We start from the raw sequence: 27,204 nt of genomic DNA on the forward strand, positions 1-27,204 counted from the left end.
GAGATAAAAACAAAACAATCGCCATGTGAGAACCTGCGACATGTTCTCGTGGTAAATAAAATAGCGAAATCAGTTGCGATATGCAATCAACTTTGATATTTCAGCCTCGAAAATATTTATACGTATCAGCAGCGCGAACACAAAACAGGAAGAACAAGAAGATAGTACAGAGCGCTGAATTTCCAACTTTTATTCGAACAAAACTGAACCCGCATTATATACACACAGGAGGTAAAAGCCCACCAGGGGGAGTGGTCAAGGCACGCGAACGAACTGGGACCCACACGATGTCCAGGGCGTCACAAGATAACAAAATCACGCTATAGGATGAGTTCCATGCATTGAAGCACGAAATACACGTGGAAAAAAAAAGAGAATGGAAAAACTGGGTTGAGTGTGCGCGAATGACAAAAAAAAAGGTTTAAAATTTGAGTTTAGGGCACGATTTTTGCTTAAGAACTTGAGAAGCCGAGAAGACGGTAAATATATTAGCGAAACGAAAGATCAGCGCCAACAATTAACACGGCTAGAACGAAAATGCAACTTGGGAAGTGTGCCTCTGAAAACGAAGTAAAATCAGATATAACCACAGAGAAAGGTGACTTTTTTTCGGACAGTGAGATAGATGGGGCGCTTACGCAAATTTCCTTAAACACTGAGATATAGCCTGCTTCAATGATTTCGCGCGTTAGTTGGTTTTTATGTTTTTTCAAGACGGTTGCTTTCCTAAAATGAGGAATGCATTTCTTTTTGCTGTCACATACCCGGCAATGGGCGGGCAGGTTCCTCAATGGCGCCCCTGTTAAATCGTTCTTATCTTCCATTAACCTTTCATTTAAACACTTTCCTGATAGGCCTATGCAAGCCTTACCGCAAGTTAAAGGAGTGGAGCATACAAAACCCTCCACACAAGGCACCATATAGAGTCTCGGTGCCTGGTTGTACAGCTACTGTTTTTTTTCTTATTGTTAACTTTGTTGAACAGGCCTGACAGGTGCAGTGGGGCTGCAAACACTACGTCTACGCCTGCTTTCTACATATTTTCTTCAGATCATGCGATGTTTGGTGCAGGTACGGCAGAACGGCAACCCTATTGTTCCGCTGTCGCGTATCATCCGGGGCTTCACTTCCACGTTTCATACCTATCAGGACTTTTTTTTTTTGCTACAGACGAAAGGAGAGATTGCGGGTGCCTTGATTGCGTCAGCCTGAACACTTGGTTCCAAAAACTTTCTTCAAACTTTTGTTCACAAAATTGTGTGGGTGCGTTCTTAAAAGTTGACTTCACGATGTTGCTTTTTACAAGTTTTGAGTGGGCGAAACAGATTGCCCTAATCATAAACCTACCTTTACCATTTCATCATCATCATCATCATCAGCCTTACTACGCCCACTGCAGGGCAAAGGCCTCTCCCATGTCTCTCCAATTAACCTCGTCCTTTGCCAGCTGCATCCAACCTTTGCCTGCAAACTTCTTAATCTCATCCGCCCACCTAACCATCTGCCGCCCCCTGTTACAATTACTTTCTCTTGGAATCCACTCCGTTACCCTTAAGGACCAGTGGTTACCTTGCCTTCGCATTACATGCCCTGCCCAAGCCCATTTCTTCTTCTTGATTTCGACTAGGATGTCATTAACCCGCGTTTGTTCCCTCACCCACTCTTCCCGCTTCCGGTCTCTTAACGTTACAACCATATCATTTTTCTTTCCATGGCTCGCAGCGTTTTCCTTAACTTAAGTTGAACTCTTTTCCTTAGCCTCCACGTTCCTGCCCATAGGTGAGTACTGGTAAGATACAGATGTTGTACGCTTTTCTCATGAGGGAAATTGGTAAACTGCCATTCATGATCAGAGAGAGCCTGCCATATGCGCTCCACCCCATTCTTATCCTGCTAGTTATTTCCCTCTCATGACCTGGATCAGCGGATCTCTCAGCTTGCCTCTATAGAACAAGTCGTAAAGATTCACATCCGGCAGTTTGTTAAAGTAATTTTTGTTTGTAGTTAAACAACAACAACAACAACAACAACAACAGCAGCAGCAGCAGCAGCAGCAGCAGCAGCAGCAACAACAACAACAACAACAACAACAACAACAACAACAATAATAATAATAATAATAATAATAATAATAATGACAATAATAGTATAGATACTAGAGTGGAAGGTTTAGCTAGTTGCGCATGATTTTTTAGGACGCAGTACGGAGCAACTAGAGACAATATGGCACTGTCAGCGCCGTTCCTGTGAACTTGTTCACTCGTTTTTCTCTGCACTGTTTTCCGTAGAGATTGCAAAAATACATTATTGCCATGCGCACACACTACCAATCCTTGACCACCTCGTATTTTAACGTTGTCTTTGAAGTACAACATGAACAGCAAAGCAAACGGCCTAACTTCAAGCTTTGCCGGAAAACATGCAGCGGCAGCCTCACAGTGGACACGTCTTACATTTTCACGAGTAGCATTTAACATTTAGGCATCTTCTTGTTAGTGCTATCCACACCACGTATACTACGATTTCGCTGCCGTGGTGGCTCATCTATTACGGCGCTCTACTGACCCAAAAGGCGTGGGTTCAATCCCGGCCGTGGCGGTCGCATTTCGTTGGAGGCGAAGCGCTGGAGGCCCGTTTACTGTGCACGTTAAAGAACCCGAAGCGGTCGAAATTTACGGAGCCCTTAACCGCGGCATCCTTCATATACTGAGTCGCTTTGGGACGTTAAGCCGTTATAAACCGCATATTATACTTGCCTAATCTGAGCAACAAACCTTTGCGATCTATAGAGTCGACGTTTTTAAGAAGAAAGAATCAGCAGATTATAAGTATCTTCTCTGGAATATTATTTTATTTATTCGTTAATGAATTGACTTTTTCATGAGTTAATTTTTGTGTGACAAGCGTACTTGCAAGACGAAATTGGGCTGTTCAAAACAGAGAATGATGAAAGCCTTTACGAAACCACATGCACAAAGATAGCTGATGAAACGCTCAAAACTGGTATAATACCGTAGCTAGAAAGCTGCTCCTCACCACCAAGATTTGTGAAAAGGCGTCACGCGCTCAGTCTCCAGTTCGCCTGGAAAAACAAGGGAGGAATGTGCTAAATTCTCAGCATGAGCCATTACGATACTAAATCAAAAAGAACATGATGAAAGAACATCTCGGAAGAACAGGATTCCTGCGGAATCCCATCTACCCCTGGTTCTAACCGATTCCTTATTTCAAGCATAATATAATATTCTCACCTTGCACTTCGGTATGAAAAATTATGGGGGTCATTAAAGCTCCTCATTAAGGGCATGACGCCGCAGCCTTAATGGCTCCCTTCAGCTGTTTCTCTTCAAACAGTCACTGTTCTGTGTTTCACACACTTATCACAATTATCATAACTCATTATTGACTTGGAACAGCTCCACACTGCAGTTTACGCATGCATATATTGTTCCTCTAATTATAATGTCACTAATTTCCACGTTAGAACACTCCAATAATTACCACATTACTAAAGTTCAATTCAACCAACACCGCACACAAATCCCCCCCCCTTCCCCTCATTGTACCTTAGCCAAGTCAACGTGCCAACATGGTGTATAGTCCGTAGCGTGTCTGGCTGGCGACACAAGAGTCGTGCGTTTGAACCCGTACTCAGATTTGCGGTCATTTTTATTTAACTATAGTCAATCACTTCGTACATTTAAGTCGTTTGAAATATGCGCCGACCTAAAGCTCACATTTTAAGTCCTCTTTTCAATTTCGAGACATACACGAAACGTGGGGTTTCTGCAAAAGCGCCGTTAGAATGACGCCGGATTTTCTGCCCAGTGTTAAGACAGTGCTTCAGCCAGGAGTCGCGTGCTTCTCTTGTGTTTTTTAGATGAATGTTATTTTCGTGTGTTACAAACATCGAAGTAGGAATCAGTATACATATATTTTAAAGATATGTCGTTTCGACTGTACGGTATTTGACTGGTCCCTATATTCGTCCTCATTGCTGATACTCGATAGGATTTTATTTAAACGTTTGCTTAAGTCCGAGTGAGGCTGTGCTCATCTCGTCTCGAGAGCTAGGCGCACGGGTTGATGCAAACGAAAGCGGTGATACCGGACAAGTGGCTCACCGTGTTCCGCGAAGCATCCTAGAAGTACTGGGCTGAGGAAAACCAGGCTAATGCAATTAGCGCGCTATTGAGCTCGTGGTTAAGTCATAATTGCGTCATCCTTGATGCCACGGCGTGCGGCGGAACTATCTGGGCCTATGCTTAAACCTGCGGAACAACAGAACGGGATGAATGGAGACGTGCACGAGAGCGCGGTCTCTTCCTGTGTCCGGTGTTTGGCTAACACTATTTTATATCTGAAATATCACCAACGCACCAAACTTCCCACACCCTTGGCTTCTTGCTCACTCTAGTCAACTGCTTGACAAACTGTTCACGTGCTGCCTCTCAGAAAATCTGGGAGGTGGCCTGGCCCTCGGTCAAGTCCTGCGGGGTGGGCGTGGTGCCCGCTGTGCTGCTGCTGGCGACGAGTGCGGTGGCTGCCTCGTGGCAACTCGTCTGGATCAAGCGTTGGACGGAGGCCGGAAAGAGCGACCCCGCCTGGGTCTGGGGACTGGCGCTGCTATCCATCGGCGCAGGTATTGTAACGCGTGCATACTTTATTTAACACGGTGCATACTTCCGAAGGTTTCGGTACTGCATCTACACCCGCACTGAAAGCTTTAGGATATGATACATTTATCCCTTTAATTATTTATGTAATACAACTGCGCGTTCACAGTACAGAGAGATAACATACCTCTACTGCCTACCTCGTAGAGCGCGCGGCCACTACGAATGCGCAGGTTGCCCTGAGGGCACCAGACGGCTCCACGAGCCCGCCAGCTGCGCGTACGCCTGCCACGTCGGGACGAACCAGCGCACTGGCTGCGCACGGTACGTGGTAGGCGACAGCGATGCGGTACGCGCGAAACCTAAGGTCTCCACCAACGCCTGTAGCGTCTACGATATAGTGCGTTACTGAGGAGAGAATTATCGCACAAAACACATAAACATTATACTTAGACCGAGAACACGATGCAAAGTACAAACCACAAGGCACTGCACGCTTTGCGAGAACGCGGCAGAATAAAAGGGTGAATCAGTGCAGGAGAAAGAAAAAAAGAACACGCAGAAAAAAGGCACACATTGCAACTCAGCAGTTATTTACAAGCACGAGAAATTTAGAAATAGAGCGAAAAAAATCACCATCGCCGTTGCACGCAATTCGTAATAGATATATGTGAGAAGGCGAACTGTGTATTGCACAAATAAATCTCGAGCAATGAGCCGAGGTGAAATATCTTCGCATAAGACTGAACTTATGATAGCTGGTGCACATTCGGAGCTTCAATTTTATTTTGTGCTCATTGATGCTCGTATGAACTAACTGATGCTTTCTTGCTCTAATAATGCATGGATTAGTCTCGCTAGAGCCTGGTCGCTGTGCTGTTCATAGCCCTTTTTGTCGGATTGTTAGCTGTATCATGAATGACATTAGATATATCGGATCGTTAGCTGTATGGGAGAGGTTTGCTATAGTTTGTGGCACACTTGCACTCGCTGTCGACACATGTCAAACACTGTAAACTCGCATTACTGTACATGAGAGCAAATAAAACAGTATATTTTGCTCTAGCGCACTCCCTTTGATGGTCAGAATATAATACCGAAGTCTAGGAGGAGATTTGAGGAGGTTTCGAAGAGGGAACTAGTTTCCGTTGTTAACCGTAAATATTCCGCATATTTAATGATGAAAATCTGCCCCAGGGCTTGGGCAACATACCATGCCCCTAAAACGGAGTGCACTATAGTAGAGTTCACTCTTTTTTTTTGCTGCCTTATAGGCAAATTCTTGTTTAAAGCGTATTCAAAGACTGAGTGGTGATATGCGCGAATAATGAAACCGGCGAAGTGCCACGAGGATGCTAGTCAGAGCATATCTCGGTACTTAAGGCACGCTAATGGGCGCTGGCCTGGTCCTGTACGCCCGATGAAAAGAGAAAAGTCTGCATGCTTTTATTGTAACTTTCACCTAACTGTTGGTTCTTTGTCTGACCGACTTCAGAACTAGAGCTGATTAGATGTGCCAACACTAATCTGATTTCTGCTTCCGTGATATCTAGAAGGTATCTTATTCAGCAATGCCTATGGATGCACATAGTCTTCACTAGAATTATAAACTGTTAAATTTTATACCAGCCGATGGTTTGACGGCATACCGTCTTGTCAGGAATCATGGCCGATCAAGTTCACTGGTCATTGGCTATGATAAAAACGAATGATGTTTTGGAGAGCTACAGATTCCTTGATCATAGTGACGCAACCAGCAGACTCATCCAGGTTCTTGTAAGATTTCGAAGTGTTTTTGGTAATTCGGCAAAGATAGGATGCAAAGTGCAACCATTGCTGTCAAGTGTGCTGTGCGTTGTCTGGATGATGAGTGACTCGAGATATTGGCGTCCTGATTTCTCCTTTTCCAATACACTGTAGCGCAGCAAAAGACGAGGACACAAGAGACGAGAGACGAACACCACGAGCGCTAACTTCCAACAAATTTTATTCTCCTGGAGCATCACATTTATACACCAGAAAACAGTAATCACACGTGCAAACAGTATCGATTTCTTAGAAAAACGAGCTCTTTATCTGAGAGGAGAATGGATGGTGTGCTTACACACGAGCATCCTGACCTATTTATCTTTTCGGCTTCAATGATTTCGCGCGTTAACCTTTCTCTACTTTTTCCTATTACAAGACTTTTATCAAATAAAGGCTTACAGGGTTTTGACTTGCATGCGAGAATGTGGTCAACCAGCGATCCGCCTTGCCCGTTTCTGACGTTGCGAGCGTGTTCCATCAGGCGCTCGTTCAGACATCTCCCCGTCTGGCCGATATAGTGTTTCCCGCATGACAAGGAAATTTGATATACAACACCTTCATCTCACGTGACGTAGGGCTTCTGGTGCCTAGTTGCGCATCCGCGCGCTTTGTTGGTGTTGGTTTTTCCCAGTTTGCACAACGTTGCAAGTTTTTTCGGCGCCGAGAAAACGACGGTCGCATTCGCTCGTTGACCAATTCTTTTTAAATTGTGGGAAATCTTGTGTAGATAAGGTAATACAACAAGGTTTTTCCGTTCACGAGGAACTGGGTTTGGATTACATTGATTTTCTGGTTTCATTTTCTTAACTAGTTTTTCAGCAACAGAAACTTGAACATGGGAGGGGTATCCGGCATTAGTAAGCCTCTTGGACTGCTCTTGAAAACTATCGGTCATCATGTGCGGACAGGATTTCTGGAGAGCATTTCGAAAACATAAATTGACAATACCTCTTTTTATCAGTTTTGAATGAGCCGAGTGATATGGCAGCATCGGCTTGTTGCTTCGCGGCTGGTAGGCCCAGCATATGTGATGAGCGTGAAAGGTGAAGTTAATATCTAAAAATCTAATGGAGTTATCGATGGGCAATTCGCATGTTAAAACAAGCGGTTTAAAATGTTCTGTCATGGTAGTTAAAATGCTATGAGCCTTTGACTCAAGTGAGCCTTGGTCACACTTAACAAGAATAAAAAAGTCATCAACAAATCTAAAGGCCTTGATTACGTCCAAGCTGTCAAGGTGGCTGGAAAAGTTTGTTTTGTTAAAAACAGATTACTCAGAATTGGCGCTATGCACGACCCGATGCATATCCCTTCTTTCTGAAGGTAGGGTTTTCCTTCCCAGTTAATGAACGTTGACTGCAAGTAAATAGCTAAAATTTCTAAAAAACTGCTCGCCGATACACCCGCCGCATTCTGGAAAGCAACACACCCGAACTCATCTATGCACTCCTCTACACAGCACAACACCTTTTCGTTCGGCAGCGAGTAATATAGATCCTTAACATCCACTGAAAATGCAACCATGCTGTTATCAGAGCGCGACCGAACAAAGTCTAAAATTTCGTCAGATTTCTTAACCATAAAGGGGTCGTCAAGAGGTAAAAGGTTAAGTTTGCTTTGTAAGTACATTGAAACCGTTTTTTTGCCATGTGCCAGTTTCAGAGATGATCACCCTGAATGGTTTTTCCGGTTTATGGGTTTTTGCACTGAAAGCGCGCGGATGCGCAACTAGGCACCAGAAGCCCTACGTCACGTGCGATGAAGGTGTTGTATATCAAATTCCCTTGTCATGCGGGAAACACTATATCGGACAGACGGGGAGATGTCTGAACGAGCGCCTGATGGAACACGCTCGCAACGTCAGAAACGGGCAAGGCGGATCGCTGGTTGACCACATTCTCGCATGCAAGTCAAAACCCTGTAAGCCTTTCTTTGATAAAAGTCTTGTAATAGGAAAAAGTAGAGAAAGGTTAACGCGCGAAATCATTGAAGCCGAAAAGATAAATAGGTCAGGATGCTCGTGTGTAAGCACACCTTCCACTCTCCTCTCAGATAAAGAGCTCGTTTTTCTTTAGAAATCGATACTGTTCGCACGTGTGATTACTGTTTTCTGGTGTATAAATGTGATGCTTCAGGAGAATAAAATTTGTTGGAAGTTAGCGCTCGTGGTGTTCGTCTCTCGTCTCTTGTGTCCTCGTCTTTTGCTGCGCTACAGTGTATTGGAACTATGTACCAACAAGCCCAAAAAGCCACGCTACTGATCTCCTTTTCCGTTGTCAGTATCTTCGCTTCGTCCCAGTAAATCTCATGGCAACTTTTCTTCGCAAGCTCCGAGATTGCGTTTATTGTTACCTTTCAGAAGAGTGAATTGCTGGGCTAGTTGGTTCATGTCTTGTAGGAAAACGAACTAGGGAGAAAAAAGACGCTCAAATACAGGAAACACACACACTGTCGGGGCTGTGTGTGTGTGTGTGTGTGTTTGACACACAGTCACACACACAGTGTTTCACACACACACAGTCCCCTATGTACACTGATAAACCACTGTTGCAATCAATTTCCTAAATGACGCCATTAAACTTTCTTAGATGGAGGTGGTCTTTCACATTTACAAGCTTAGACCATATCCTGCTCATTAGGATATGCGCGATATTGACACCGAGCTTGCGGCAGAAAATACACGAAACGTTACAGCCTGTCTTCCAACACCACTCTATTTGGCTTAAACAGATGTAAACTGACTCGTGAAATTATTGAGGACGAAATGATACGTCGTTTAGGTGGTTCTTGCGTATCGAAGCCTTTGATCGCTCTTGCCAATTAGGAACTTTCGTGCCTTCGTCAGTGCCTGAATGTTCCGCTTGCCGCGCATGGGAGATGTTCGCCATGACATACCACTATGTTCCCGGCCGAAGTTCGCTATGGACTTTCATGGAGCAAGGGCATCTGTGGTCCAAGAGCGCCATGGCAGAAGGAATTTTCGACTTTTCAAGGTAGGGCCGAAGATCCATTTCCCAAGCATTTCACCAGGAATAACCCGAGCACAAGACCAGGGGAAAGCTTGTACCAGTTGTATCACCGGTGGGTACCCGGTGGCATTGGGGATCAAACCACGCTCTTCCCGCATGCGATCTGGATGTTCAATCACTTGGCCACCACTGCGGTAGCGAAGTTCGAAATAAACTTTTTTAAGTAAGCGCTCGTGTGTCGGGACGAAGTAGCGGCGCAAAAGAGTTTCATTGAGTTCGTGGCGGCGAATCTGCGTACACACACACACACACACACACGCGCGCGCGCCGAGCTCGTATTCCGCGTGGCGTCGACGTAAACTGTAGCGTCGGGCGTCTGTGCGCTGTTGGTTCTGGATCTGTAGCCGGGCAAGCCGTTGGGCTTCTTCTGCGCGCTGAAGGCAGGCGGCGACGTCGATGTTGTCTTCATCGATGGCGTTTGCAAGCATGGCTTCGAGCGCAGTGGCTTCCTCCCTGCCACAGACCAGTGAGAACGGTGTCATCTGGGTGGTCTCCTGCATCGATGTGTTGTACGAGAAGATGACGTAGGGGAGGATGGCATCCCAGGTCTTGGCTTCGGCGTTCACGTAGAGTCATGACATATATGACCGTGAAGTCGTGAGCGCGTGGCAGTCTCTCGATTCTTGCTTGTGTCGATAGGGGACACAACCTAGGCCATAGGGTGTTGCGGACGCCAGTGAACAGCGCCCTCTCCGGGCGACTCCTCGTAATTGATCGGGAAGGGAGGCGAGGTTCGCCACTGACTTGGTTCGTCTGCGTCGTTTGCACCTCCGCACGTGAACGAAACTAGTTTTGCTCGCGCGCGCTCGCACTTTCTGGCTCGCGATTCGGAGCTGTTGTGAGAGGATGTCGCTTCGCGCAAGCTATGCTCTCTTCGCTCGTCCACGGACGCCGTTGTGAGAGGCGAGCGCGCCCCCTCGAGGGTGGTCCTCCCGCTTTGACGCTGTTGCGAGAATTTTGCGCGTGATCTTCAAATTGTACTTCCAAGCTCGATCTGCTTCCTACCGCCGTGCATGCTAGTCATACGTTTCTGCTACCTTTTTTATTTTCCCTTTCCGAGGTGTTTCAATGGCTTTGACGTTCGGTGGCTCACCCTAGTGTCCAAGGTCGAATCATGCTGCGTTTAGATTTGTGCGAAATACGAAACCGTATTTCGCGATGTCGGTGCGCATTAATAAACCTCATTTTGTTAAAATTTGCAACTTTTAGCTTGGGCGTACGGCTGATACGGCCATGTAAATCATGTTCGTTTGCATGTAGCTCGATATATTAGTGTGTTCAATCGAATCAGGCACGTGTTGCCTATGCAGACTAAAATGCAGTTGTATTTTCCTCTAACTCATTCTAGACTGGTATACTGGAAATTAATCTCGGGTACATGCAACAAATCTGACTCAGACATATTTGCTTTACTGAAAAGAGCTTTGCGCGTATGTTCCCCAGAACCTTCTGTGTGCGACCGCTAAGTTCAGGCCATTCATATTGCACCATTCCAATTGTGTAACAAGCATTCTGTTGCTGTACATATTTTTCAGATAATTAGGCAGGACATCACATCTTTGAGACAAACCTATGTGAACAGAAATGTAGCCTACAATCTTCGTGTTACACCTCTTATATCCCCTCGCGCTCGTTCTAAATACGGCACCAACACATAGATATCAAAATTACTACATTATGTAATGCTTACCCTTCAAGAATCCATGACGCTTTAAGCCAGTTAGACTATTTCTGAAGTTAAAAAGAAAATGAAGTTAGTATTTTCACCTGCTCTTGATTTACCAAATGCTTATGACATGTAGTTTTTTCCCTAGTCCCATCATTTTTTTATTGTGTCGCGAATTGTAGCGTTACCGCTGTATTTTTCTGTTTATAATGCCACGTGCCTTCATATAAAACTTTGCCAAGACATAAATTCATGGTATTTGGTTTTGTTTTTATATATTTGCTCAATTAATTCTTTATATCATTTCTTTGGTTTTTTTAATGAATTTCTCCATCCTTCTGCCATTGATGTGTAACCCGAGGTGAAGCCTCGTCATGAAGTATGCTATAGTAGAAGTTTCTGACGGGCTAGTTGGTACATCTCTATTAAACAGCGTGCGCTAACAGGACGTACACAGGAAACTTGGAGACAGAGGAAAGAAGCGCTTCTTTCCTCTGTCTCCAAGTTTCCTGTGTACGTCCCGTTAGCGCACGCTGTTTAATAATGAAGTATGCTATTATCTTCCTTTTGCCTCATCCCGTGGGCATGTTCTGTTTCATGCCCGAATAAACTGATTTGTTCTGAATATGGTAACGCATTGCCGTTCCTACTGGCGTCGCGCTTCCATTACCACTTCTGCCTTATGCTCGTAGCTACCGCAGATGGCGTATTTCCCATACAGATATCTAAAAATAATATCTGTAAATCCGCAGCCCTTCAAAAACACCTTTGCGCAGAATATGCGTACAGACATGGTACGTGAAACTCACAAACCACTGCCACGACTCAGTTCTGATGCGCATCGACGGGGCACGCAGCACCAGTGCGAGGTCTACAGTCCATGGTCTGTAATCTGCAGAGCCACACTGCTACCGCATGTGTACGTCAGAGACACAAGGCTAGTTCACATGTGAAATCGAGTCTGCCATCTTCACCTTCGCAGTTGTATGCGCTGCCAGTTTACATGGCGTCGGCCGAGTAAGTGCAGATATATTTAGGGCCCGCCAGCGCTCTCTCCTTTTTGCCGCCGGTGATGGATAATTAGTACTATTTTTAATCAATACTGCAGCGCCCGATACTGCACCGGTACTTCGTATTGAACGATTCCTGCCACCTGGGTAATTTCTGTTGACAGCACACGCAGCAGCAAGCAAATGCGTCATTTGAGGGAAGCCCACGAGTCAAGCAAGACGCTTCCCCGCCTTTAGCCAACCATGGTGCCGCGTGCCACTTCGATTATCGCGTGAAAACTGCCCACCGGTGGAAATAATCGGCGCACTGTGCACTGTGCCACTGTCAGGCGTTGCTCTACGGTTGCTCTCAACTGCGTCCATCACTCGCGGGCTACCTCCCCTGAGGAGAGGAACAAAACGCCTAGCACTTTCACTGCCGAGATCCACTCCACATCGTCTAGTAGGTCTGACGCAAAACCGCCGAAACTCACAGCATTGCTCTTGCCCCTCCCTGTTCAGTAGGGTGCCGGACAGCTCGCTGTAAGTCGCAGAAAGCCGTAAAAACGCTACTTAGCTGTGCTCGTCCCGCAATAACAAGGACACGTCAGCTTACGCGGACGCCTTCTCCTGGCCTTGACCCGCTACAGGGAATCCGCGCACCGAGTGACACTCTGCTATGCGGCGTAGGGGCGGGTCTAGGCATAATACAAATATTGGCTACAGGCCTGTCTAATGCCACGCTCTGTATTAAAAGGGTCGCTGAAGACCCCGTTAAAAATTAAACGAGCTCTTAGGTCGGAATGCAGCCATTCTAATAATGAAGCCTAAAGCCCCGACAACGCCAAATAGCCAGCAGTCCTCAACTCGATCGAAGGCTTTCGCCTGATCGAGTGAGACGAAACAACCCGGTATTCCTGTTCTCGAAGTGACCGGGAACAAGTCACGGGTTAGTGCGAGAGACGAGAACACCGAGCGTACGGGCACGCTGCAGGTCTTCGTAAGGCATATGAGCACCGCTAAAGCCTTGCTCAACCTTTTAGACAGCAATGACGCCACAATCTTGTAATCTGCATTAAGCACAGTGATCGGGCGCCAGTCCTGGTGGTCAGACGGACCCCCGCCAGGCTTTAGGATGAACACAACACGGCTCTCTCTAAAGGACATGCGGCAGCTCGCCATCCCTGACAAAAGCGTTCACCATCCGAAGAAGGTGTTTCCCCTGGACGGTGTAGAACCTATCATAAAAGCTGGAGGGAATGCCGTCAGTTCCAGGAGCTAAAGCGGCGTTCATGCTCTTAACGGTGGCGAAGAGCTCGTGGGGGCTAACTAGGGCACTAAGCTGTGTGCCTAGATCGCTCGGCACTTGCGACAACTGGCCAAAAAAAACTACATAAAGCGTTCGTGAAATAGGCGGAGTCCCGTCGTCCGGCCCCAGGAACGAATAGCTTCGAGAAGTGGCGCGTAAAAGCGTCAGAGGTGACAGCCGCGCTGCTGCTCCTGGCACCGCCCGGCAAAACCACCCCCTCCACGCGGACCTGTCGCGTCTCGTCGAGGCTGCCTTGACGTAATACTTGACGTCCTGTTTTGTTACGCGCTGCTCTATTTTCGTTTCTTGGGGGTATATAATCCCCAACGCTGCCGCGTAGAGAGGACTCCGGACTCCGATCTTCCGAGCTCGTGCTGAGTGTGCCGCTCCCGAGTGGAGCGTGATGTGTGACGCGTTGGAGCCTCGCCGGACGTCACCGTGTGAGAACAGTCGCGTTTGATGCTAGCTCTCGGCCCATGTGCCGATCTTGTCCTGTATAATGCTCTGTACGTAATGTATAAAATCCCTTTCGTTGTTCTCATCGACGCCTGACTCGGAGACTTCGCTACCGACTAAGAGCTGGCGACGCTCTGTCACAAAACGGGTGGCGAGCGTTACGGGACCACCTCAAAGTCTTACGGGACCACCTCAGAGTCACAACAGGTCTGACACCGGTCTACCCTGCACAAGCGCCTGACTTGCTGCCCGCGAGGACTGTCGGAGTAGTGTGTGGTAGCGTGCCTTTAACAAGCAGAGATAATCGCGCATGGTAAAAGTGAGTGACGCGCCGCGCTGCACGGCGCGAATACGGGTGAGTGTGGTGTTCATGAGGTCGGAGATACGCTTCCTGCGCTGGCGACCTTCGCGGACTAGAAGTGCCCTCCATGCCGATTTACACTCGTCCCAAGGGTTGGCACTTTCCATGTCTCCACCCGGGTTTCCCAGCGCGCGGTCAATTGTTGTCACGCTCGACCAATCTCTCAGCAGACATGGATCCATACACCACTCGTCTAAACGTGCAGCGCCCCGCCCATGTCCAGTACTACTGACCGAGGTCGATGATCGCTAATGCGTGGGGTGCACGAGGGAAACGCGAGCACACTACATGTCACCACAAAACACTTCAGCTCTCGCGAAAACAGGAACTTGTCGAGACGACTAGCCGGCCTGTGCCGCTCCCACGTACCACCAAAACTTTCACCGTGTAGTTTTCCCACGCGTCGCTCAAAGAAAACCGAGTACAAATATCTCGTAGATACCGGGCCCCGAAGTGGGATCGCTCTGGCCTGGACCGCGAACATCTCGCACGGGATCCAAAACGCAATTTAAATCACCAACAAGAAAACAAGGATGACCATCGAACAGAAAATAATCTAAGAAACTAGACGAATCAGAACGGCGGGCTGGTGCCTACACTACCACCGCTCTGACGCGCCTGCTACCGAAATAAAAATCGACCGCGAGTGTGCAACCGTCTATGCCGTGAATGCAGTGCGCGCCAGAGCGAAAAGAGCTGGTGTCAGCACAAAACCTGGACTTAAAATCGGTGACCTCGCGTGGGCAACGTAAGCTTGTTTCCTGTAAAAACAGGATGTTGACGACTTGTCCTCGGGCGAACTGCACCACCTCTCTCTGCTTGTCCGGCGACCTAAATCCCTTAACATTCAGGAAGAGGAGGTGCACTAAGGCCATGATGGCAATACAGAGCGTCGACGTTGTCACTACACGTTTAAGGAGCTCCAAAAGGGACGCTCTTATGTTAATAAGGTCTCTGTCTCGTGTTGCGCTGCTCCCCGCCTCAAGCTCATATGTTTCATTCATCCATCCGTAATGAGTCGTCTACCTCTGGAGCTCCTCTCAGACTCGCTTCTTTCGCCGATACGTTCACTACCACAGTGTGATTGAAGGAGGACAGGGATCTACCTCCCTTTAATCTCATTCATATCAATTCCAGTAAACCTAACAGCTAACGCTTGCTACTTCAACGTCTTCCAGACGGTGCCGGCCTTTTTTCTTATGAATACCGCGCGAGAGAGTTTCCCAGGTCATACTGAAAGCAAGCTGGAGCTTTGACGGCGTTCCCACGCGAGAGCCGACTAAGCGTCCCTGCCGCGCCTCGTGAACGTAGGGTGATGGATGGATGGATGGATGGATGGATGGATGGATGGATGGATGGATGGATGGATGGATGGATGGATGGATGGATGGATGGATGGATGGATGGATGGATGGATGGATGGATGGATGGATGGATGGATGGATGGATGGATGGATGGATGGATGGACGGACGGACGGACGGACGGACGGACGGACGGACGGACGGACGGACGGACGGACGGACGGACGGACGGACGGACGGACGGATGGATGGATGGATGGATGGATGGATGGATGGATGGATGGATGGATGGATGGACGGACGGACGGACGGACGGGTGGATGGATGGATAAGTGGGTTTAAGTTCTTTTAAGTTTTTTGAAAGTTTATTGAAAAAGATGCATAGGTAAGATGTACATAAATTGATTATTACAGAAGGAGGTCCCAAAGTGGAAACTGTCAGGGGGACCTCCTGTAATTAATTGCATATTTGAAGTAGGATAAATATATGGCAGATAGCAATTACATAGCGGAACACAGGTGCAATAAAAAATAAGATCTGAAATAACAGTTAAGTCATGCTAAATTTTAAAAACACATTTTTCAAACACAAAAAGAGAACATAGAACAAGCACTCAGGCAATAGAAGTCGTACACAATACTAACAGGTTTCACTGGCGTGGCAATTGAAGGCAATTATGCAGTACATAGTTTTTCAAGTTTTTATGGAATTGTGCTTCGGTGCGGAATGATTTGATGGTTGCGGGTAGCGAGTTCCAGACAGTGATTGCTGAAAATAAAGTGGACTGTTTGCCATAATTTTTGGACGGATAATAATAAATAAATAATGTAAGATTGGTTTATTTGCTGACGCTGAAAACGATGGAAGCAGCGGTGAAGCAGTGGTGGCCCGCTGTGGTGGTCCGCTGGACTAATGCCCACCTTCTTTGCGATAACCCTGGGTTGAAAATAAGTTATCGAGGTGACTCATGGTGCTTACCATACAACCGGGTCGTAATACGGCTTGAGGCGTTGAACATGTACAGTCTCACTTCCACGGCGGCACGATCGGCAGAAGGCGTGAGTGGCTTAGTTGTAGTTAACTGGTGAGGTGGGCACCAGGATGAGGTAGGGGCCTTGATATTTCAAATTTAGTTTCTTGGAGAGGCCGAGAGCACTGATGTATATTCACAGCCACAGGAGGGAACCGAGTGGGAAGGCCGGTGCCAGCTTATCTTCGTCATAGCGGTGTTTGAGCACCCCCACCTGAGTGACTGCCGTGAGCGACCTTGCGATCTCGCGGCAAAACTCGGCGTGCTGGGCAGCTTCAGAGACAGTTTTACATTCAGATGTGGCAAAGCGATAGGGGAAAACTGTGTCGGTTGGAACGTATGGATGCCGGCCGTAAAGCAGAAAAAGCGGAGCGAAGCCGGTTGTGGCTTGTGTAGAAATGTTATAGGTGTAAGTTAGATAGGGGAGAGCGAGGTCCCAGTTCAAGTGGTTGGCAGCGACGTACATGGCCAGCATGTCAACAAGGGTGCGATCAAAGCATTCGGTTAGACCATTTTTTTGTGTGTGGATGGTGGGCGGTAAAACTCCGATGAATTATATTACACTCGGCAGCAGAGCTTCAGCGACGTCAGACAAGAAGACGCGTACTCTGTCCCTGAGGTGTTCAGCAGCACCGTGGAGAAGAATGAAACGCTGCAAAATGAACGACGCCACATCAAAACTTGCAGCATCCAGGAGCGCAGCGGTCTCAGCAATCCTGGTCAGATGATCAATGGAAACAATGACCCAGCGGTTGCTAGCAGCAGTGTACGGCAAAGGAGTGTATAAAGCGGTTAAACTCGGTCCAACAGGCGGGCGGAAAAGGTAGTAGCTGTAACTCGCCAGCGGCGGGATGAGGCTGTTGCTTACGGCGTTGGCAAGCCGGGCTCGAGCGGACGTACTTGAGGATGAAGTTGTACATGCCGCGCAAGTAGCACCTGAGAAAGATGCGAGTGTAAGTCTTGATCACTCCGGCGTGACCGCATTGCGGCTCAGCGTGGAAAAAGGTGCATATTGGGGAGTGTAGATGGCATAGAATGACGAGAAGCCATTTGCGTCGATCTGTGTTATTGTTACGCCGATAAAGGAGGCTATCGCGAATGGAAAAATGTGAAGCCTGGCGGCGAAGGGCGCGGGGTGCCGGAACCGTAGATGGAGAGGACAGAAAGTCGAGAAGAGAGGCAATCCGTTCATCTTTACGCTCCTCTGAAGGCACGTTGCTGGTGGTGAGCGAAGGCACAGTGGCTTCGAGGGCGGAGAGGAGGGCAATCTCGGCTGGTAGCAAGGAGCGGAACAAGACGTCGGCGTCCTGATGCTTGCGGCCGGACCAGTAGAAGACGCGTATGGTATATTCCTGGAGGCGCAGAGCCCAGCGAGCCAGGCGGCCGGAGGGATCTTTTAACCAGGAAAGCCAACAAAGGGCATGGTGTTCTGTGACGACGTCAAAAGGACGCTCATAAAGGTAAGGGCGAAACTTGGCGAGGGCCCAAACGATGACAAACGATGGCCAGGCACTCTCTTTCTGTGACGGAGTAGTTGGACTCTGCTTTAGTAAGGGTGCGGCTGCCGTAAGCAACTACATATTTTTCGAATCCAGATTTGCGCTGAGCAAGCACAGCACCGAGCCCAATACCACGGGCGTCTGTGTGTACTTCGGCTGGGGCTTGTGGGTCAAACTGGCACGGATGGGTGGTGCCGTGAAGAGAGTACGCAAGGTGTTGTAGGCATCGTCGTATGCAGGCGACACTCTCGAGAAATCCATGTTGCTGCCAAGGAGCTGAGTTAAAGGGGCAACAATCGTAGCAAAGTTCCGAATGAAACGCAGAAAAAATGAACAGAGGCCAAAGAAGCTGCGCAGTTCCTTAGTGGAAGAAGGTTTAGGAAAAAGCAGTCACAGCACGCAGTTTGGCGGAGTCGGGACACACACCGTGCTTTGGCACAACGTGGCCTAAATTGGTTAATTCGTGAGCGGCAAAGTGGCACTTTTTGAAGTTGAGCTGCCGGCCTGCGTCCGTAAGGCAGGTCAAGACGTGCTTGTGCCGACACAGATGAGTCTCTAAGTGAGGCGAAAAGACCACGACGTCATCCAGATAGCACGGGCACGACTTCCACTGCAGGCTGCGAAAAATAGCGTCCATCATGCGTTCGAAAGTAGCCGGAGTATTACAGAGGCCGAAAGTCATGTAATTAAATTCATGCAGGCCGTCAGGGGTCATTAATAATAATTGGTTTTTTGGGGAAAGGAGATGGCGCAGTATCTGTCTCATATATCGTTGGACACCTGAACCGCGCCGTAAGGGAAGGGATAAGAGAGGGAGTGAAAGAAGAAAGGAAGAATTAGGTGCCGTAGTGGAGGGCTCCGGAATAATTTCGACTGTGTCAGGGGTCACAAATGCGGTTTTTGGGCGACTGCCATGGGTTCCTGCCAGTACACAGAGCGCAAATCGAGAGAAGAGTTCTGCTCCTTGGAGGCAGTCCAGAGCGTCATGAATACGTGGGAGATGGTAAACGTCTTTACGTATTATCTTATTCAGGCGGCGGTAATCAACGCTAAAACGAATAGAGCCGTCTTTATTCGCGAGTAGCACAGGGGATGCCCATGGGCTGTGAGAGGCCTGAATAACGCTGCTCTGAGGCCTGAAGTCAACGTGTTCCTGAATAACATGGCGCTCAGTGGTGGAGACACGGTATGGATGCTAATGCAGAGGAGCATAGCCACCGGTGTCGGTGTGATGGACCACAGCCGACGTGCGGCTGAAAGCGGGTGTTTGGGAATCGAAGGAGGAACGGTACTGCTGAAGCTGCGCAAGAAGTTCAGCAGAGTGCATTCAGATGCAGGAAGGGTTGCGTCGATGGAGGGAAAGAAAACCTCTGTAGGCGAAGTGTTGGGAGCGGGAATCGGCGGGCTAATGCGTCTACGGCGAGGCACGGTGGATTGTCATTCTCATCCCGATGGAGAATGAAATCAATGAGCTGCACGCTTCCGAGACATTCACCGCGACGCACAGCGGCACGATACGCAAACGTATTGTCACAAACAACGTGGAAAGGCCAGTTGACAGAGTGAGTACAGCGTAAAGTGGGGGCAGTGACTTGCGGCGGAGAAATATGGGCGATGACGTAAAAAGTACGGTTCCGTCGCGAAGAATATCACAAGTGATGGGCACGAGAACCGCAGAGCACGCAGGCAAGTCAGCGTCTACGGCAGCGACGCTTTCTGAGAAGCAGCAGAAGGGACAGCGGCCGAAGAGGAATCCCTTAGCGCAAAAAACTTCATGGAGTTCAGCACGAACACAATCGATTACGGCGTTATGGCGTGACAGGAAGTACCAACCCAGGATTATGTTATGAGAACACATTGGCAAAATGACGAATTCATTTGCGTACAGACCGTCCACTATACTGAATCGAGCAGTGCACATAGCTAACGGCCCAAAAGGCTGCGCGCATGCCGTGCGCAACGAGGATCCAGAAAGTGCTGTTGCCACTTTCCGCAACGAACGCCAAAAGGTCGCGGCCATCGCAGAAACTGCAGAACCGGCATCGACGAGCGCTAGAAGAGAAACACCTCTACAAAAACTCGATAAGATTGTCACGAGACAAATGAGGCTATTGACGTTTAGCTGTCAGAGCAGTGCTGGCCTCAGGAGCTGCGGCATCTAATTTAAATCTGGCGTAAGAGTAGGGCGCCGGCGCTTGGAAGAGAGGGAACGGCGACGCGGCGAAGGTGAGCGCAGGTTGGAGAAAGCGCAGCGGTCAGGTGAAAGTGGACGACTCTGGGGCGGCTAGGCTGTCGCTGAGTATTGAATCTGAGGAGGCCAGTAGCCATCGACTCGGGAAGGTAGCGGGGATACTGGCACATGACGACGACATTGCCGGGCCACATGAGCAGGCAGTCCGCAAGAATAACAGATGGGGCGATTGTCACCTATACGCCAGGGATTTCCGATTGGTGGTAGAGGTCGAAAAAATCATCGTCGCTTGAGGTACCTGAGGCGCCGGAGCTTGAGGCGTATCGTAGCACGAGCAGTAGTTAGGTAGCCTCGGCCGAGCAACGGCTTCAGCGTAGGTCAATGGGGCAGCGATAGGGGCGGGCTGAGGTGCTGGTCCAGTCGGCTGGACCGGTGGAAGGGCTTCAGCCACAAGTTCAGTGATGACATAGCAATGGTCGGACGCCATGTATGGCCCGGAGCGGGGTGCAAGAAGGGAAAGTTGACGAGCAACTTTACCACGTATAAAGTCTTTGAGCTGTGGCGATAGCGCTGCGTGGTCAGGTGCAACGGACAGGCCCACAAGCGACTTGACAGGCGGGGTAGAATGGCGAGTGAGGAGTCTGCGCATGCGCAGCTGGTCGCAGCTCTTGCAGAGAGTGACAATTTCTGAAACTGTGCCCATATCCCGGGAGGGCAGCATTTGAAATGCGTCCTCCTCAATAGCCTTCATACTATGCTTTATTTTGCCAACCTCGGACATCTGGGCGTTGACGCGCTAGCCCAGGTTGACCACATTTTCGATGTAGATCGTAAAGGTCTGGCCCAAATGCTGCGAACGTCGTCTGGAGCGTTGCTCAGCACGCAGCTTTTCGGCAGCAGGACGACCGAGCACTTTGCAGACGTTCTTCTTGAAGACGTCAAAACAGATGCTTGGGTGAGTTGGTACGACTTTTTCCTGAAGAACAGCGCGAACGTGGACACGGACAGAAGACACACACACGGGCGCTCACGTGGCTCCTCTTCTTGCTTGCGGTACCATAGGGTCGCAACCCCTGTGAAAAAGAAGATAGCATTATTCGATTTAATAGCGTCGTCCTACTTGTTTTACGTGCTCTCCCGCTAGTAGGATGTAAACAAGTCTTCTCTATCATGGTCGTCAGTCCCGCTCAAGAAGACGGAGTCCCGCTGGCGGAGGGAACCGGAACACAGCACTGCTGGGCCCACCTGCACGGCCTGATGAATGGCGTCTGCTGGCAAATTGGGGGTCGATAGCGTGCGGCTGCGGAGTTCAGGGCGTACGGGCACGGCAAACGAAAATCCACTGTAGAGGGAAAGAGGCTTAGTCCCCTACGAATTATCGGAGCGCGACCCGGACGAAGAGAACAAGCCGGGGACCAGGAATCAACTGTCTTTATTTAATAATTGCCGCATTTGGGCGAGTTTGTTTTCTATGCTGAACGTAAAAGCGCAAAAAGCAAGGACACAGAATAAGACAGACAACACGAGCGCTCGTGTTGTCTGTCTTATTCTGTGTCCTTGCTTTTTGCGCTTTTACGTATACAGCATGTCTTTATACTACTCCGCACGTCGCCCCACGTAGCCAGCACGAGCGCATGTCACGAGCCGAGGCGGCACTGCACTGCTGATGATGATAGTGCCGCTACAGGCTCCCTCCCCCCCCCCCCCCCCCCACAATACCCCACCCCTCCCCCACGAAGAGGGAGGAGAATGGCAGTCAACAGCCCGGCACCCTTGAGACATGCTTGCTGACGGCGCGGATCGTGTCAGTGGAAGAAGTGGCGCTTGAGGTTTCGTGCTGGCAGGATGAACGACACACATGCTATGTAGGCGGGTTTCACGCGGTCGATGGCAACGATTTCTTCTCGTCTATCGACGGACAGCTTCAGAGTTTTCTCACCTCGCTGCAGGACGGGATAAGGGCCATCGTAGGGAGGGATGAGCGAGGGCTTGATGATGTCTCGACACATAGACATAGGTGGACGTCGCGAGGTATTTGCTCACGAAGATTTTGTGAGTCGATGGACGTGTGGGAACGGGTTGCAGGCGCCTAAAGAGCAGGCGTAGTTGTTCAACGTAGGCAGGCGGAGAGCTGTCCTCGGTGCGGGCCGAAACGAAGAACTCGCCGGGCAAACGGATGGTAGACCCGTAAACCATGTCGGCCGCCGTGGACTGAAGATTCTCTTTAAAGGCTGATCGAAGGCCGACGAGCACTAAAAGAAGGGAATCGGGCCCAGAGGTGCGAGCTTCGCGTGCAACAAGGGCAGCCTTCAGCTGTCGGTGGAAGCGTTCAACCTTGCCGCTCGCGGAGGGATGATACGCGGTGCTGTGAACATGGCGCACGCCAAGCAGAGATGCCAGGCCGCGAAACAAGGTGCACTCAAACTGGTGGCCACGATCCGTCATCACTGCAGTGGGGCTGCCGAAGCGGGAATTGTATCCACTGACAAAAGTGGACGCCACTGTACGCGCCGTGATATCGGGCAGCGGAAAGGCTTCAGGCCGCCGTGTGTAGCGGTCAACACACGTAAGTATGTAAGTGCGTGCAAGTATGTATTGGAAACCTCTTGATGGAGGAAGAGGGCCAACAATGTCAACGTGGACATGGTCGAAACGACAATCAGGGGGCCGGAAGGGTGGTGAGGCGATAGCGTTTAGCGCGTTGTTTTTGCACGCTGACGTTGCAGCACTCACGTGCCCAGCGACACTATCCTTCTTTAAAAATTGCACAGATACGGCATTCGTGGAACACCACATGTGCTTCTTATATAATACCTTAGCAACAGGACACAGTATGTCGAAATAAATAACATTAAATCTTCTTGGCAATCCGTTCATACAGGCGTGCCACAGGGAAGCATACTCGGACCACTACTCTTCCTTATTTATATTAATGATATGGCACTCTGCACTCAGGACGAAGTTTGATTCCTATGCGGACGGCACCACCCTACAATACGCGCATCGGAGACAACTGGTATTTACCGCGAACGCGAACTAACTACGGCAGACAAATGCTGTCCTATAATATCCCGTCCATTTTAAACAATTTGTGAAAAACTGTAATTAGTGAAGAGTAACAGCATATAGTTTCTTTCTTTAGTGTACTAACTCAGCCTGCTTTTATGCCTTCCCTCTTTACGTGATATGTTTGATGGTTATGTGTTTTTTGATGCCCTGAACGTGTTTTATTTTCGATGCAATGTGCTTTTGTTTTAAATATGTCACAGGCATAACATATAATGTACCGTTGTGTGATTGTGGGTTTTTGTGCACAATGTAGTTGCTGTAGGGGGCGGGGACCTCCGTCAAGCCTCTATAGGCTTTTTGTCCCCGCTCCCCACATCCTTGATGTGAAATAAACCTGATTGATTGATTGATTTTCGTAACCGGAAGTACGCAAGGAGATGTAGACGAGCGAGCAAATATGGAGCATTTGGACTCGAATGCTTGGGTCAAAGCAAACCACTCGAAAATAAATACAAGCAATATAAAAGCAGTTCCATACACTCCAAAAGTGAAGGAATTACTGGATGCCTTGAGCGTACGCTTGGGAGCAGAAAAAGATGAAATTGTTAACTGTGTTAAAGTATTCGGAGTGGTCTTTTCAAGGCACGTTACATGGAACGACCACGTAGATTACTTACATTAAAAAGTTGCATCAGCAGTTGGCGCTATCGCCCGAACAAGATACTTGCTGTCTTCTAAAATAAAGTTCTTGTTATAAAACGCGCTTGTGCTACCGCTCTTACAGCACTGAAGCTTAGTCTGGTGCACCACAGGGGTAACCAACTTATCTAAGTTAGACTTCTTGCAGAAAAGAGCATTACACTATGTTGCGGGTGTGTCATACTGTCATCGAACCAAAGAGCTTTTCTACAAGTATAATGTCCTCTGTGTTCTACTTTTTTGATTACAAGATAATCGTAGCTTATAAATATTTCATAATATCTAATGGAAGTATTATCCTAAACCTTGCAGAATTAAAAAAAAATATCCGAGACCTACAAACACGACACAAAGAAAAATATCTTCTTTCAGTGCCTCGCACGTATTCATACACTCATTCAATATGCTACACTGTGCCGAAACTACTGAATAAGTTGCATGCAGCTGGATTCGATCCAGTTAATGAGTCAAATCACCAAATTGGTCTTTTTTTTTTGCCGTGAATAACTGTTGTGAGCCTAATGTTGCTTCATACTTGACAGCGCAAAAAAACGAGGACAAAAGCGAACGAGGAGACACAACACAAGCGCACAACACAACACTGCGCTTGTGTTGTGTCTCCTCGTTCGCTTTTGTCCTCGTTTTTTTGCGCTGTCAAGTATGAATCCACACCAACTAGCCCAACTTTCTGTTCTTACTAATGTTGCTTTGTATTTAGAATGTTATCTTGATGTATTTCTCATTTTAAGACTGAGTTCTTTAGGACGTGTCTATTTTCTGTTTTTGTGCTTTTCTGTTTGTCTTATTTTCATACTGACAAGAGTAATAATATGAAACCCTTCCATGTATAAAATTGTGCACGCCGTTACAAATTGATCTTCATCCTAGCTGTTGCTCTGCCAATAATTGTAGGGGGCCAGGGCCTTGTCAAGCTGTATTTCACAGCTTTTAGTCTTGGACCCTTTCTTTTCTGCGAAAAGAAAAGTAAACTTCACTTCACTTGACATCTCGGTTGACGTTCGGCCAGACGAACCTAGACGTCACGAGCCGCTGTGTAGCACGATTTCCGGGGTGGCTTGCATTGTGCAGCTGTTCCAAGACTTCGCGGCGGAACGCGGTGGGTACGAAAGGCCGTGGAGAACCACTGGATACGTCGCAGACGATGGTGTCCGAGCAGAACGGCAGGGGCATTGGCGACAAGGTCAGAGAGCCAGGGTTGGACTGAAGGGCTTGAAGATTACCTGTGCGGCAGTCAGCGCTGCTATGTCCCGCGCGCTTGATGCAAGAGCAGCGAATCAGGAGAGCGCATTGACGGCACTGTTTACGGATCCTTCCATGTTTCTTATATTCACCGTAAATTCTGAAATAAAAGTCAGGTGTAGTATCTTGCGTGCAGTGCATGGGCTTTGATTCACAAGAAAAGCAAAAGTTAAGGGCTTCTGGTTCGTCAGCACACAAAAAAGGGTTCCTTATGACGGAAGTATCCAATGGCGAGACAGACAGCTAGCAACTTACGGCCGAAAGTACTGTAGCGAGTGTCTGCGGGCTCGAGCCTCTGGGAGAAGAAATCCAGCGGTGACCAGCAGTCGTTCTGAAGCTGTGCACGACGGCGCTTACAGCTGCACCAGAGGCGTCGGTAATGAGATGCCACGGGGCGTCGGCCCGCGGGTGCGTGACCAGAGTAGTGTCGGCAAGGGTGTTCTTGGCGGCTTGGAAGACGGTTTCGGCAGCTGACGTCCACTGGAGAGGAGTGTGAGGACCATGTGGTGACTTTAAGAGATCGGTGAGGGCCAGGGTAATGCTGGCAATGCGGGCAAGGAGCGAGGAAATTCGCGGATGGCATGCACCTTGCTCCCCAAAGGGCGAATTTTCTGCGCTGTCAAGTGATGGCCAAAGAACTCGATGGCGTTGGCGCCAAAAACGTACTTGGCCGGATTGATAACAAGACCGTGCTCTTCGAAGCGTGAAAAAAGCAGACGCAGGTGTTCAGCGTGTTCTTGTGACGAGGAACTGGCAACCAGCAGAACATCGAGATACGCGAACATAAAACACATGCCATCAGTGACCTCGTTAATGAAGCTTTGGAATGTCTGAGCAGCGTTTCACAAAGCAGGAGGCTTACGGACGTACTCGAAGAGGCCAAACGGTGCTACAATGGCAGTCTTAGGGAAGTCTGCAGGCTTCACTGGGATCTGGCGGTAGGCCTTGACCAGGTAAATTTTGAAAAATATGGTCATGCCACGCAAGTCGGCCGCAAAGTCGTGAATACGAGGGAGAGAATATTGATCCCGAAAAATTGTGGCCGTTGAGTTCACGATAGTCGCCGCAAGGGCGCCAATCGCCGGGGTCACGTTTCGACACCATATGCAGCGCCGAAGACCAACTGCTGGACAACGGCCGAATGATGCCCAATTTCAGCATACGGTCAAATTAGCGGCGGGGAGTGACGAGGCAGTCGCCAGAAAGGCGGCGCGGTCGGCAGGACACTGGTGGGCCCGTTGTGACTATGTGGTGCTGGTCGGTGTGACGGACGGGAAGTTCATGGTTGTGGGGCCGCGTTATACCAGGAAAATCGGCCAAAATTGCAGCAGAGGCGGACGACAGCAACTGCGGAGCGACTTGGATGATGGGGATGGCCACCGGAGCCAGGACGCCGTTCAGAGACAAGTGAGTCATGTAGTCCACCAGTCGACGAGATTGAAGATCGACAGCCAGGCCAAAAGTGGCGAGACAGTCCGCTCCGGGATGGCAAACCGTACGTCCGCGATAATGAAGGTCCATCGTAAGGTGCGGCGTAAGCCCAAATCTAGTGTGACTGAGCGCTGTCCGTAGGTAGCGATCTGGGAGGTGGTGACCGCCTGCAAAAGCGCTCTTAGCACAGCGCATTGCCGATCGAGGCGGGAGGCAGGCATGACGCTAACCTGTGCACAGGTGTCCCCGAGGAAGCGGCATCCAGAGATCCTGACAAAGACGTATAGTAGGCGGCTGGATGTAAAGCCAGAGTCACCGGCCGCCATCAGTGGCCGGCGCGTTTCCCGACCATAAGCAAGACTCCCGGGACTGGCGGGCAGCGGCGCCGAACTTGCGGTGGTACTAGCAGAACCCGTAACCGGCTTGGTACGAGCGATGACTGTAACTGGAACGATGGTGCAACCGTTGGTGAGAGGAACGCTGACAGCGATGAGGAGTCGACGCTTGCAGTGCGGCAATGGTGCTCGCGATGTGGTCGATTTTGTC

General features: G+C 49.0%; 1 protein-coding gene across 7 annotated transcripts in view; it reads left to right on the forward strand.

Moving 5' to 3' along the window:
- LOC144107794 (multidrug resistance-associated protein 1-like) overlaps positions 1-27,204 on the forward strand; it is a 592,391-nt gene that overhangs the window by 432,880 nt on the left and 132,307 nt on the right. For all 7 annotated transcript variants that reach the window (XM_077640975.1, XM_077640979.1, XM_077640978.1 and 4 more), the window contains one exon: positions 4,456-4,642. In XM_077640975.1, the coding sequence (XP_077497101.1) occupies positions 4,456-4,642 (187 nt within the window). The remainder of the gene's footprint in view (positions 1-4,455; positions 4,643-27,204) is intronic.

Source organism: Amblyomma americanum, chromosome 10 (genome assembly GCF_052857255.1).
Source record: "Amblyomma americanum isolate KBUSLIRL-KWMA chromosome 10, ASM5285725v1, whole genome shotgun sequence".
Lineage (NCBI taxonomy): Eukaryota > Metazoa > Arthropoda > Arachnida > Ixodida > Ixodidae > Amblyomma > Amblyomma americanum.